The 13,934-nt window shown below is 46.3% G+C and overlaps 1 protein-coding gene across 1 annotated transcript in view; it reads left to right on the forward strand.

The window, feature by feature from the left end:
- The window catches only part of LOC8032330 (probable 4-coumarate--CoA ligase 1), a 30,918-nt gene extending 18,486 nt beyond the window's left edge, over nt 1-12,432 (forward strand). The window contains exons 5-10 of the mRNA XM_029983007.4: nt 17-188; nt 2,526-2,697; nt 5,271-5,371; nt 5,484-5,628; nt 11,349-11,606; nt 12,056-12,432. Coding sequence (XP_029838867.2) covers nt 17-188; nt 2,526-2,697; nt 5,271-5,371; nt 5,484-5,628; nt 11,349-11,606; nt 12,056-12,186 — 979 coding nt within the window. The 3' untranslated portion in view covers nt 12,187-12,432. The remainder of the gene's footprint in view (nt 1-16; nt 189-2,525; nt 2,698-5,270; nt 5,372-5,483; nt 5,629-11,348; nt 11,607-12,055) is intronic.
- Nucleotides 12,433-13,934: the final 1,502 nt, after the last annotated feature.

The raw sequence follows: 13,934 nt of genomic DNA on the forward strand, positions 1-13,934 counted from the left end.
CTTTCCTCGAACCTAGTGACCCTAGGATTCGTTCATTTGGCAAGGACGACATTATCTTGGGAACTTCACCCCTGACCCATGTATCAGGACTCTCCATGTTCAACATCACGTTTGGTAGCGGAGCTTGTGTTGTCCTGATTCCGGGATCCGAGCCTACCAATACTCTACCAGCCGTCGATAAATACAAGGTAACAGCGGGAAATTCGTTACCTTTCTTCTGTTAAAATATAGTCTCATCTCTGATATTTTCAAATTTTCTTCAAAAACAAGATGGTCCTGGTACTCTAGTAGAATGGCGCTCATTGGCAATGTGTACAGATTGTGTGTAGGAAGAAAGATTGCGTCATACGCAGAGGCGGATCCAGGGGGGATACGCCACTGGCCTATAAAGGGCAACTCCGGTCGAAAACGAAACCAAAATAAATGACTTTAGTGGCACGAAATATGATCACATTCGGAATGTTACGTCAAACTGAAGTCGCGTAATCCACTAAGACCGATTTTAAAAATGCGACCAGCTGCTCTTTAGCAGGTGGCAAGCGGGTTAGCTTTTAGTCAAGGAACACTGGCGCAGCACCCTTGTGACGTCACGTCGCGATGGAACTGCGGTTGGTTGGTTGTTCCCAATTACCTCAGTTGTGGAACTCCCGCGAAAAGGGGTACCCCCCCCCCCCCTCCCTCACTTATTTCAGTCCGCCTCCCGTCGTTTGAAGCGCCATCTGGATTTTCGTCTCATCACTTTGTGTTCCATAGAGTACGGTAGAACGCCACCTAGATGCTGTGCTTCGAAACGTACGTATTCCATAGAATACACTGCAGTTATTGTAACAGCCGTCCGGCTTGTCGAACGACGGGAGGCGAGTCGCGGTGAGTGAGCGGAGTACTGCTCGTTCAAGCAGCGTCTATGAGCAGTTCCGTAACTGAGCTAATCTAATAATGTTGGTTGTACCGCGTACCGCAGTACCCTTGTGACGTCACGTCGCGGCCGTACGGCTGATGATCAGTGTTGCCATTCATCCAGCAGATAGTTTCGGTTTTGTCGTAGACTCCCGAAACCAAACTTTGAGCCGTGATATCTATAAAACTACACAAAATATTGAGAGAAAACAATGAAAGTTGTTTACAACTACCTGTAACGCCTCATTAAAGTGCAGTTCTTGAGGAGGAGGAGGGGAAGGGTACTGAGGGGAAGGTATATCCTTCCTCCCTCCTCCTCACCTTCTCATCCTGTCTGCTACTCTTCCCTCCGAGCGGCGTCGCCGTCGTCTCACGAGGGTCACGTGACTTCACGGGGGTCACGTGACCCCTATGAGGTCACGTGACGTTGACGATGACGTCATCAGTGACGTCACTGATTACTTTATTAGTGACGATGACGATGACGTCATCAGTGACGTCACTGATGACGTCATCGGGGACAATGACGATGTGGATGCCGATAACGTCATCGGTGGATGCCGGCAACGTCATCAGTGGCGATGACGTTGCCGACGACGTCATCAGTGACGTCACTGATGACATCATCAGGGACGATGACGATGCTGATGCCGATGACGTGATCTGTGACAATGCCGATGACGTCACTGATGACGTCATCAGTGACGTCACACGTCCCATATTGCACCACGTGGTTACGCCGACTGTGACGGCGACGCTGACGCCGCTCAAGCCGGAAACGGGCGCCTAAGACCTGCGCCCTAAAAAATTATACCTTGCAATTCAAGGGCACTGATTTAGCTGAAAACAGTCGCAATCCCGAATTCAAAAATATTGACCGGAGTTGCCCTTTCATATACGCAAGCACTTTGACCCCCTCTCCACCCCTCCGCAACCCAATTAATAACCATTCCAGCCACCCAAAAAAAAAAAATTCTGGCTAGGCTACTTGTATGGTTAACTTTCTGTAATCACCCTATAAATGGCGAGTATTTTTTATCGTCATACTTTCACTTTACACCCAAAAACAACATATAGAGTGTCTTGCGTACGTTGGGGGTCGTTCGGATATATTTAGTTCCGCACTTGGGCGGCACATCATGGCGCAGTTCAGAATTAACGGGCGCGCGCCTTCATGCGAGAGTTGGAGAGGATAGCGCACGCACGCAGCTCAGAGAAACCAAGTGACGCAAACGAATCAAGTGAGCTGCGTTAGTCAATTTATAAAACTCACTGTTTGTCACTACACCTTGCCTGCCACACCATCGAAATCAATTAAATACATACATTCCGCGTCCGCTCCCTGCCACCTAATACAAGACGGTAGGCGTGCTTCGCACCCCTTCTGCCTTCTATACGATATTATAGCTTTTTTTTTCTAAGTATTGACTAATTTTAACAGGGGAGAGGCCGGAATGAAGATCCGTAGCTTGCCCTCCACCGGTGTAGCTTTATCACACTAAAAAAAAAACTTTCGGCATTTCTAACAGACAAAATTGCTGCAACTCGTAATTCTGTCTAAATTCCTGCTAAAAAATGTGCGTGTTTTTTTTTCGTTTTTGTTTTTGATTTTTTTTTTTTTTTTTCAGGCAACTTTGCTGTTTCAGTTTCCGACGTACATCCAAAAGCTGGTGCAGAGTCCGCTTTTGGAGAAGTACGACGTGAGCAGTCTTCGTATTCTCTACTTCGGCGGTAGTTCAATGCCATCTGTTGTCGCGCGCGCAGTAAGATCCAAGCTAGGCACCACATCCCTTAAGCAAGGTAAGCACACTGTTAGTTGATGAATGTTCTATCGTGCTCGGGGCCGTCTCAAATTGTTTGCAGCGCTGATCAAATGTGACACGAAACGGCATGTGTGGTGTTTAAAGTTTGCACTATGTTTTCCAGGCTACAATCGCACACATGTTACCAGTAAGAATTTAGAGCTGAATTTGCTGTATCAGCTTGAATTAAATTGGCTCAAATCTAGACCTGAAAGTTGAAACTATCTCTGTCATAGCCTGCTATATTCTGACAAAGCCTGCCAGATCGCCACGAGAAGCGGCCGCCAAAATGGAAAAGGTGGAGCGGCAGACGACGGATGAGAGGAGAGCCACGTGATGGCGCCCCGCTGCGGCGAGACGCTGAAACACACTTCTCCCGAGCGAGCGAGTGTGTTTCGGGCCCTCACCGCTGCAAAAGCTGTGCGCTGACGTCCAGGTTCCCCCAGTGGGTTCCCCGAGAAATGGCTATTTGATGCTCTGTGCTACCAGATCCTCGCGCTCTAAATCTGCGACCGGGCACTCATGGCTCCGTCGCCGAACTGCCAGGCTTTGTGAGTGTTGAGGAGGTTATGTCTCTGTACTACGAAGCCTTCATACAGGTGTGCCCGATAACTATATGGATGTCTGGAAGGGATACTACCATAAAATTTCGGCGCTTATTTTTTTTTTTTTGTCTATATGTGTTCAAAGGAGCAGTATCACATCGGACACACCAATGTCTTGTTAAAAAGGACAAGCAAAAGAATTTTGAAACGAATTAAGCGATTAGCAAAGAGCACCTGGTGGCTGTCGCTAACGCCTCGTTTGTAATGCCTGTCTAGGAACCTTCACAAATAGAGACGATAACTGACTCGTCTCTGGCCACGACGAGAGAAGAGGGGAAAGAGAAACTCCCCTCTCCCCGAAAATCTCTTTTGTGTGTCCCAGAAGTCGCTATTAGGGAGTTTTAGAATAACGTACGCAATTTCAGCGCACGCTAGCGCTAAATTTAGCGCTTGTATTAGCGTACGCGACGCAAGAGAGTTTTAGAATAGCGTTTCTCCGTCGCGACGCAAAAGCCCAAGCAGCTCGCGCTTGCGACGCCACCAAGATACAGTCACAATTTTTATTTCACACACGAAATGCTGTAACTTTAGGAACAAACAAGTTTTTTGGTTCAGAGTACTATTTTATATTTGTTTAAATATGAGAATGCGACGCGAGCGGTTGACCGGTCGTGTCCGCTTGCGTCGCCTCGGCAAGAGAGGTCTCGTGTACTGACCTTCGCACATCGTACCTTCGCCGAAAAATGTTCGCGCGTCGCAAGCTTCAAGTAGCCGGGGATCGTTGCCAAATTGAGTACAATGTCGTCCCGTATTGAAAATCGCAGTCGCGAAAATACCGCCGACGTCGCGCTCACGACGCCGCCAAAGCAGCCCCGCCGACATAATCCTGGAAGCCGCCATTTTTTTAACTCTGCTCGTCTTGGCTTTAGCCAACTTCTCATCACGAATCCTCCTTGGAGAAGCGCAAAGACTCTTTGCGTACGCACGCTATTTCTGAGAAATAGTGCACGCTAAAATTGCGCACGCAAAGTGCAAAACCTGGTTTGCGTTCAGAGCATGCGCAGTGGCGACGACGCTATTCTTTGCGTACTCAAAGCTTTAGCGTGCGCTATTCTAAAACTCCCTATTGTCCCTCTACAAGATTATAGAAGATTAACCCGTCACTCAAAATTCGTATAAAGCAGCCACTTCGGTGGTTGGAACGACTATAGTCAGTTACAGGTTAAGAAGGTAGCGGCAAATGCCCCTCAAAGGGAATCAGATATCCCTCCGCCACCTCCGCATCCAATAGCGTCCCACCGTTTCCGTGACGTCGCGGCCAACGCGCGAGGAGGGTCTTGCCTTTCTGTACATATTTGCTTTATCTTTCGACTTTGACTTAGCATTGTGGAAGCCACGAGAGGGAGATTAGAGTTCTCCCCCAGCGACGGAAACAAATACGACTTTCGGAGATTAGCTTCCCCCCGATGGATACAAAGGCTGCTTTCAGGGGCTCGGTTCCCTCTCCAATGAATACAAAGGTCGCTTTCTTAAAAAGTGGGATCGGAGACAAGTGGGAATCCATTGAAGCGGAACAAGGAGCGTTTCCAGTGAACTCTTCTTTCGACTGCGGAGAGATTTGAAACAGGCGCATCACACTTGTGGGAGGAGCTTCTCCTACCTTCTTGACTTGTAACCGACTATAGACATCCTCTCGACGTCAGCCTTGCAGGAGCTTTGCTCGCCTTGAGACGAACTACGTCACGATTGCGGCGGTTGTCACGTGCTCTCCGCTGGCTGCTCTTCGAGTGCTTGTCAGAGTAAGCCGTTTATAACGAAAAATACAGCCACCAGGCTCAAAATACAATCGTGCGATTGTCATTTACTGACATTGTGGATCATATTCAACCTATTTTTTAACACGACGGGTATATTTCAAATTTCGTTGAAGTATCCCTTTAAAGTCCTCCGTCTCGGTCTTGGTCCTGCTATAATATCGTCGTTGCAAACGTACTGACTTACAAACTATGTCTGATTTCGTGCCCAGCGTATGGACTGACCGAAGTCTCTGGGACGATAGCACTCACTCCACCCCACTGCGAAGACACCGAAAGTATCGGGAGACCTCTCCCCATGACGCGGATGATAGTAGGCAAACCTTTTGTCCTCGCTCTATTCCTCAGCGCTGTTTGCGGAAAGAATGGCACACTCTAGATTTCTCTTCTTTTTTTTTTTTTTCTCTCTCTCTCTTTTTTAACAGGTGGTGGACGTGAACACGGGCATGAAGCTTGGACCCCGTGAGCACGGAGAGATTCGCGTAAAAGGACCGACCTGCGTGAGCGGATACTTCAAAAATCCAGAAGCCACCGCCAAGCTGTATGACTCGGAAGGGTTTCTTCTCACGGGTACGGCAATATCCGTAGTGAATTGAGTAGCTGTATGTGCCTACTTATGCGGGGCTAAACGCAGAGTAAGTGCCTGCGTCATTTTTTTTTTTTTTTTGCGGGTTTGTTAGGTGCGTTTATATACAGGTCAAATAAGGTCATCGAAGGAATTGTGCACTTTCAAGTAATTTTACATTTCGGCTTGTAGACATTATTCAAGCTGACATAATCATGGCATCGACTAGAAAATGGGCGAACGATTGAATATTTTATCCTCCCTAGGTTTTGTTTTGGCTTGTAAATGTTTTCTTTCCTTCTTTTTTTTTTTTTTTTTTTGCCGAAGAAAAAGTGGAAAGCGAAGAGGGAGATGGGGATCAGTTCTATTTTATTTTCGTCCACCCCCCCTACCCCCAAGGTAAACGTTATTCCTTTTTTTTTTATATAAAAATAGAAATTTCGTTTACCATAGGCATATACATTAGAGGGGTAGTGAAACGAAATTTTAGCGCCGATCTTGTTGCATAAATATGGGCTAGGGACAGGCACCACCTCGGAAATATAAATATTGCGCTGTAAAACACAGGAGAACTAATTTTAAACATAATTAAACGATTTCAAATTCTCATCTGGTGGATGGGGGGAAGTTCTCGTGACATCACTTGTGGCATAATAGCAGCGCCGTTCTGCGGCAATACGGCGTGCCGGCAGAATTCCCCTAGGCCTGAACGCGTTTGCAAAGCCTTGGCGGAGAAAGCCAAAGCGTAGTTGGCCACAGTGAGCTCGTTCTCGTTGCGGCTCTTTGCACGACACGACCCGAGCATGCTTCTGGCACGGCCGGTATTAGTTGCTGCGAGTCGCGAGCTGCGAGCCGACGTTAAAAAGGATATGTTTGAACTACGAGGGTGTCAGCAAGAGCCACGCAAATACCTGTTCACACTCGGAGCGGACACGCGCGTTTGATCGAAGTGCTGGATTCGCTCTGTTAGACCGCGTTTCGGTAAGCGCTTCTGGACCGATCTTTTACGATTGTAACTCGATACTGACATGACACTCGGCAAAGAAAGGTTAGACCAACATAGCGTAGCTCCCACGAACTGCTATATAGCTCGACAGTGACGTAGCGTCTAGTCAGAGTAAAAATGGCATACTAATAACAGTGTACATACCGAGTTGCGAAGGTAATCCGTATGGCGTTTATTTGAGCTCTATATCACACAAAACAAGGAGATAGAATCAATGAGAGTCCCTTTTCGACGACAGCGTTCGTCACCGCTGTCTCGGAAAACAAGGAGATCGAGATGACAAGGGGAAAATATTGACCACTGAAATTTAGTTCAGGGATCAAACTACTCATCCGGTAAGGGTCCACAAGGGTCGCGCGGGCATATTCCATTCAGCAGGCCAGCCGGTCATGGACAGACGGTCTTGGCCAAGGACCGCCGGAGCAACGGTGCGCCGAGTCGATGTTGCTGCTAGGCCTACTATATTCTGCCGAGCTCGCTCGGTCGGCAGAATCGTGGCCTTTATAGCTCTTCTCGTGTGTTTGTGGATCCTGCGTTTTTGATCGTCGTGGTCTGTTTTAAGTACTCCTTCCTTTTTTCTTGCTGGTTGAAGTCGGGACGCACGAGAAGAGCACGTAGAAAAATAAATGTCCGTTGGTGGCCGATACCAAGTAACTGATCGACGCTGTCGGCCTTGTTGATTTGATCGTAAAAATTGCGTAAGACAGCTTCGGAGCTGTCGTAGGATTCTGTCGTAACCTGCGCAAAGGTTACGACAATTTCGTTTCGAGAGTACGGGTTTTCTCTCAAATTTGTCGTACGCACTTTTTTCGTCGTGAGTTCGCTTTGAGAATCCGGCCTCAGAGCTGGTTTTGTCAGTGCTGCCGTGGTTGCCGACTTGCCGTGGTGCAGCGTGCGTGCAGCGGCGCAGCCCTTGCACATCTCAAACGGCCACGTTGTCACAGGTCGTAAATCGTCGACGCGCCACCAAGTGGCAACGCTCGTAACCACAACATTCACGCCGTAGCCTTTCCCGTCTGGCACAAGTGACGTCACGAATGCGCCCAATATCCCAAGACGCATCGCGCTCTCCGATGGCCGATTTTTTAGCGCTCGCCCAATCGGGCCCATTAGGGTGAAAAATATAGCCATCCGTTCAAAATACAAACGCGCGATTATGATTTATGAATATCATTGATCATATTGAACCTATTTCTGACCATAATAGGTGTATTTCAAGTTTCGCTTCAGTATCCCTTTAAGGTGATAGGGCCATGAATGGTCGTAAACTGGGAGTTTTTCAAACCCCACCGGTGTCTTTCCGCGATACCGTACTCAATCTTAACTTGCTCCACTTTGTGTACACTAAAATTCAACAGCTATGCCATCGAAACCTTCGAGCACTGGTTTTCTTTCTGTAATCAATTTTAATCGATGTCTGGGGCACGGTGGTCTGGGACCCGAGTCCACAGCAAATCCAGACGTTGATACACCTGGCGCCATCTACGAAGAATGTATTCAACTACAGCTCTGTTGACTCGCCCTTGTCGTTTAAACAAATCACGAAGCTGGTAGAGCAGTGAAAATGGCCATATGGAATCGGTCAGCTTGAAAACACTGACAGTTATTGACATTATAAAAACAAAATTTACAAAACGGAAAAAAAAAAAAAGCAACACGGGTACGGGCGTGAGGTTCCTACCGTGCTTAGGCTAATCAGAGTAAAGGCTGATGAGTAAAATGCATCACGTAAAGGAGCGTAAAACAAATAAAACAGCGTATAGCTATAGGTGCTTTACAGTAGTAGTCGCTTGTGCATCTTGGCGGATTAAATTACAGACTAATGCTGATTTTTATTGAAACACATTGAAATGGTCATGCCAAAGGGCATTTTATACCGTGAATGGTATTTCACCATACCGTGAATGGTATTTGACATTTTCACTCGGTAGAGTTAGATCTTCCTCGCCAATTACGCCACACTTCTGCGAATTTTGCTATTGTGGGCCCCCGCATTGGCAAACAAGTGAGCCTTGGTTCATCTCGCGAAAGCGAAAAAAAAAAAAAAAAGTTCCACTACAAAAAGTTACCCGGTTATTTGAACTGCTTCTGATACAAATACCGAGCTGAAATGTGCGATGCAACAGTTCTTGTCCTTCAGTAAATACTGCCTAAAATTATTCCTTGATGTTCATAACCCATAAAACACGAGTTAGTTCTTTTCTCCACATAATACCAGTCGCAAAAAAAAAGGAAAAAAAAACGAAGAAAAACGAGTAGCGTTTGTTTTCTCAACTCGCAGCCACACTCTAAAAAAAAGCCTGTGCGTTTACTTTCCCGCACAACACTCGGAGAGCCAATCACCGCAACTTACGAAGGCAGCTCAGCGAACGACAATGCCAAATCATATGTTTAGACCAAAAAACGCAGTCTGAGTTGTGACATAAAGCAATGCAAAACGTCACGCTTGCATTGCTTAATGTCACAACTCAGACTGCGTTTTACGGTCTAAGCATATGCTTCGGCATCGTCATTCGCTGAGCTGCCTCCGTATGTTGCGGTGATTGGCTCTCCGAGTGTTGTGCGGGAAAGTAAACGCACGGGCTTTTTTTAGAGTGCAGACTGCGTGTTTTGGTCTAAACATATGTTTCGGCATCGTCATTCGCTGAGCTGCCTCCGTAAGTTGCGGTGATTGGCTCTCTGAGTGTTGTGCGGGAACGTAAGACACACGCGCTGTGGTTGGCAAAGCACAGGGTACGCGCCCAGTTCCACACAATAGAGAGTTTTAGAATGGGAGGTCCCAAAGCGTGGGGGCCGGCCTGCATTCTAAAGCTCCTTATTGCTAAGGTTCGGCTATTCCTGTCATCGCAGCGATTGGGCACGAGCCACTACCCGAATGCATGTCGAAGCATTGATTGTTACGTGCACAAATCGAATGCCCACGCAGTGCTCGTGCCCACATTATGAGCCGCATTTAAATATCGTCACCGCGGGACTTGCAAAGCTTGATGCCGATGGATGGATGGACGGATGCTAATCGCTGTACTCTTTATAACGGGCGGTAGCTTGCGCCACCTAGCCTAGAAATTAAAAACAAATGTATGATTTCTCTCTTCGCCCTTCTAAGCCAATTTGCAACCCCCATGCAATTTTGTGAGTGTCACCAGGCGGTGTGGGTTATCATCAGGATGACCTTTAGAGAATCGGGCAAAACAAAAAACTAAAAACATCACCCCCCCCCCCCCCCCCCCCGCCTTTCCCCCGGCGAGGGACCTAGTCGGCGTTACCCCAGCACCGGGCCCACTGGTAGACAGAGTTGAGATTTTGGGCCTGAGTCACGCGGGAGGAAGTCGCAATTTTCCTCTGTCCCGCCTGTACCCAGCTGTGTTAGTTAGTTACACGTCATTTAATTCTCCCTAAATAATTTCCACCAGCTTTCCGATCTCCTCTTGGTCATTAAAATGCACTTATCATCCATTCCATCCTCGTCTGCAAACCCCAAACCTCCGGCTAAATCCGTCGCCCCCTCCGAGAGGGCGAGAGCAAGCCCTGCGCACCTCAACGCCGCATGTTCTATTGTTTCGTATTCCCCTTGGCATACGGCACACTGCGTATCTATGTCCTCCATGCGTTGTCCTACATATATATAAACGCTTTACACACGCGCCAGATTACAGCCGCCATTGCAGACATTCTCTTGTCTTACCAAGATATGGCGAGCCACTGAAACGGGCGTTGACGAACCTCCACAAAGTCCAGTGCTGGGGGAGAAGAGCACAATAGAATCTAAAATGACAATAACCTGACTTGCTATGGTAATGACGAAGTGAAGTAAACAGATTAGGAGGAAACAAAAACTGAAGGTCGGTTATGGCGCCTCCCATGCACAGCGGCTGCAGAACGTCTATATGTCCTATATAGTCCGCAATACTCCTGTTATAGCCTCAAATAACCACGAGCTCCCCCGTGCATTAACCTACCAATGTTTCTTCCTTATTTCCTGTTTTTGTCCTCTATACGTAGTTAAAGCTGATTTTCCCTGCATTCTTACTCCCACATCTTTCTCTCGGCTTCTTTTACTTCCTTTTCAACTTTTACTTCCTCTGCCCCAGCACTTGACTGTTGATATTTGAATTTCAATTTTCGGGTTCGGTTTGTATATTTAGTGTTCAAACTTTTCACATATAGACGCTTACATACCTTTCTCCCGTATCGTGTATCCTCCATTGTGTCTAGCCTTTCTTCAAATTTCAACTTACTGATCGCCTCTCTAACCTCAAAAGATGTCCAGCCCATGTAACCCTGCACTCCTTCATTTGGTGCATTTCCATGCGCCCCCAGTGCCAGTCTGCCCACGCTCCTCTGCCGGGTCTCTAAGCTCCACTGGACCTCAGATTCCCTAAGGATTGCATTGTTAACAACGCCAAAAATACAATCCCCACAACTTCTTCATCAGGGCTTGCGAGGGAGAGACTGGAAGAAAACACGCACTTTTATCCTTGAAATTTCGCGGCAACAAAAACGTTAGTGCCAAATAAGCCTGTGTAAAGTTAGGAACATTCCTAACAATATTGTTACAACTTGCACGGCACCTTAAAGTGTGCATTTTTTCTCACACTTTTTGAGTGAAATAGTTAGCGTGTCTTTTCATCGCCCTTTCCGCTCTTATATTTACGTGCTGACCGCGATTGTTTTTTTTTGTTGTTTTTTTTTTTTGTTTTGTTTTGTTTTTTTTCTCAGGAGACGTCGGTTATTACACCGAAAACGGAATGTTCTACGTCGTGGACCGCATGAAAGAGATGATCAAGTGCATGGACCAGCAGGTGGCACCTGCTGAGCTGGAGGACCTCCTCCTCAAGCACGAAGACGTCAAGGAAGTCTCCGTGGCCGGCATTCCTCACCCGGAGCATGGCGAAGCAGCGCGGGCCTTCGTCGTTCTCTTCAACGGTTCTTCCGGGGACGAGACCCTCAAAACGAGGCTTCTCAAGCTTGTTGCGGGTAACCAAACGCCTTCGGAGATGATAGCCTCTAAGTGGAAACACTATGTCCTTGTATATGTTAAGCAAAGTTTCTGTTGTTATTGTTATTGTTGTTATTGCTATTGTTGTTATTGTTATTGTTGTTGTTATTCTTGTTATTGCTGTTATTGTTGTTGTTATTGCTGTTATTCTTGTTATTGCTATTGTTGTTATTGTTGTTATTGCTATTGTTGTTATTGTTTTTATTGTTTTCATTGTTGTAGTTGTTGTTATTGTTGTTGTTGTAGCTGTTGTTGTTTTTGTTGTTGTTGTAGTTGTAGTTGTTGTTGTTGTTGTTGTTGTTGTTGTTGTTTTTGTTGTTGTTGTTGTCGTTGTCGTCGTTGTTGTTGTTGTTGTTGTTGTTGTTGTTGTTGTTGTTGTTGTTGTTGTTTCTGCTTTTATGTAAAGTTTGTAAACCTTTCTCGGCAGACGAATCTTCTCCCCACAAGCACTTGCACGGAGGGCTGGAATTTGTGCCCAGCATCCCCAAGTCGGACACCGGCAAGAACCTCAGGAGAGCCTTGAGGGACGCCTTTGTGAAAAATTCCGTTCAAGAATGAATCTGACAGTTCAATCACCTATTGCATGAAAGACACTTATAAAACATTTCACTCGTGTCGCTCTCACGATAGTGTACGGTGAGAAATCGTTACAGGCCTCTAGCATGAAAATAATTGGTCGTTTTCATCGGTTCAGTTTTCTAAACCATAGCGTGTTTATATCATGATCATTAGCATCGTATACGTTAGTGACTCACGTATGCAGCTGTATGTGTTCTTCTGCTTAATAAATAATGGATTAATTAATTTCTCGTGTCTTGCCGTCCCGCTGATTAAGTGGTTCAGTCATAGGCGTAGACTACGGGGGGCATCGGGCTCGTGCCCCTAATGAGATCCGGGGGGAAGGGGGGGGGGGGGGGCTCTGCCCCCCCCCCCCCCCCCCCGCCCCCCGGGCCATGATCTCTACAGAGACGCTGTTTACGTACCATGTAACGGGCGTCTAGTAGTGGCATGTAAACAAAATAACGCACACAGCGACGAACACATGGCGATATACATACGCTGTAAAATGTACCCCCTAAAATAAACTACTGATAATTGCTGGTGTAAAAAAATATTGCGCGAAAAAACGGCCGGCCCCCTCCGGGAAAATGGAAAGTCTACGCCGCTGGGTTCAGTTAAGTTTTACTTCCTCAAGGGTACTCAAAAGAGAGCACTTTACATGAAAGGGGGGGGGGGGGGGGGTAGGTTACAACATAAAGTACACAGCATTACAAAACAAAAAGCAATTAAAAGCAATATAACTGTACACGCTTCAACTTTTTTAAACACGACACGGATTTTTTTTTTTTTTTTTTTTTTTTGTGTCATGCAGCCTCAATATTGAATTTGCGGAGAATATGTATCCAACCAAACCACGTCCTTATAAACAAGCAAAAAATGGCGTTTTTTATGTCAAATGTGATAATACTACTCAACAAGGGTTTGTTTTGCTAGATTATGTTTAACACATCCAACGAGCCAGCACACAGTTGCTCGGTGGGTGTATTTCTCAATCTTAATATGAATTGAGAAACTTCGTCAAGCCCGTTCTCGCGTGCGACCTGTTACTTCACCTATGGCGCAAACAAGTTCATCAAGAAACTTCGACGAAAGAGATGTCATTAAATCCACTGAGTCAACACAGACACGAACCAATACATCAATAAATTAAAGTTTAGATAACAATTGTGACGCTGAAGGAGTTAAATGTTTACTTTGGTAAAAAAACAAAAAAAAAAGACACACTAAATAGATGCTGGCATTTAACAATCGATAAACCAGGATGAATAAATAAAAGCAAAAATACTGCTGAACCCATGGATTTATCAGCAAATTGCGTCACCTTCTCAATTTTTTTTTAATTCTAGCCGTAAATGTGTGTCTATGTTTTGTTGTTGTTGTTGTTTTCTTTTAATAGAGTTAAGCTTTTAGAATATTTTATAGAGTTTTCAACCCGTGTGAGGGAAGCGCCTCTTCGCAACATTGAGGTAATATAATTAAAGGAAGATCCATTGGTGGATCCTTGGGGAATGCGTTCGCATGACTCTTGGGAAACGCCAGCGGCATCCGCTGCTGGTGGATGCCGCCTTAAAGTCCGACCTACAGAATCGTCTTCTACCGGGGAAAAAACCGGTTCCCAGTTTCATTCTCTCCATTCCCACTCGTCCACTTTTCCCCTCCTCTCCACACAAAAGCGGATCTCTGAGCTACTGCCGGTAGAGAGGAGGAGGGTCTCCCTCTTTCTCAAATGGAACGGAGGAATTGAG

The sequence above is a fragment of the Ixodes scapularis genome, unplaced genomic scaffold (assembly GCF_016920785.2).
Source record: "Ixodes scapularis isolate PalLabHiFi unplaced genomic scaffold, ASM1692078v2 PGA_scaffold9__187_contigs__length_104089568, whole genome shotgun sequence".
Taxonomy (NCBI): Eukaryota; Metazoa; Arthropoda; class Arachnida; order Ixodida; family Ixodidae; genus Ixodes; species Ixodes scapularis.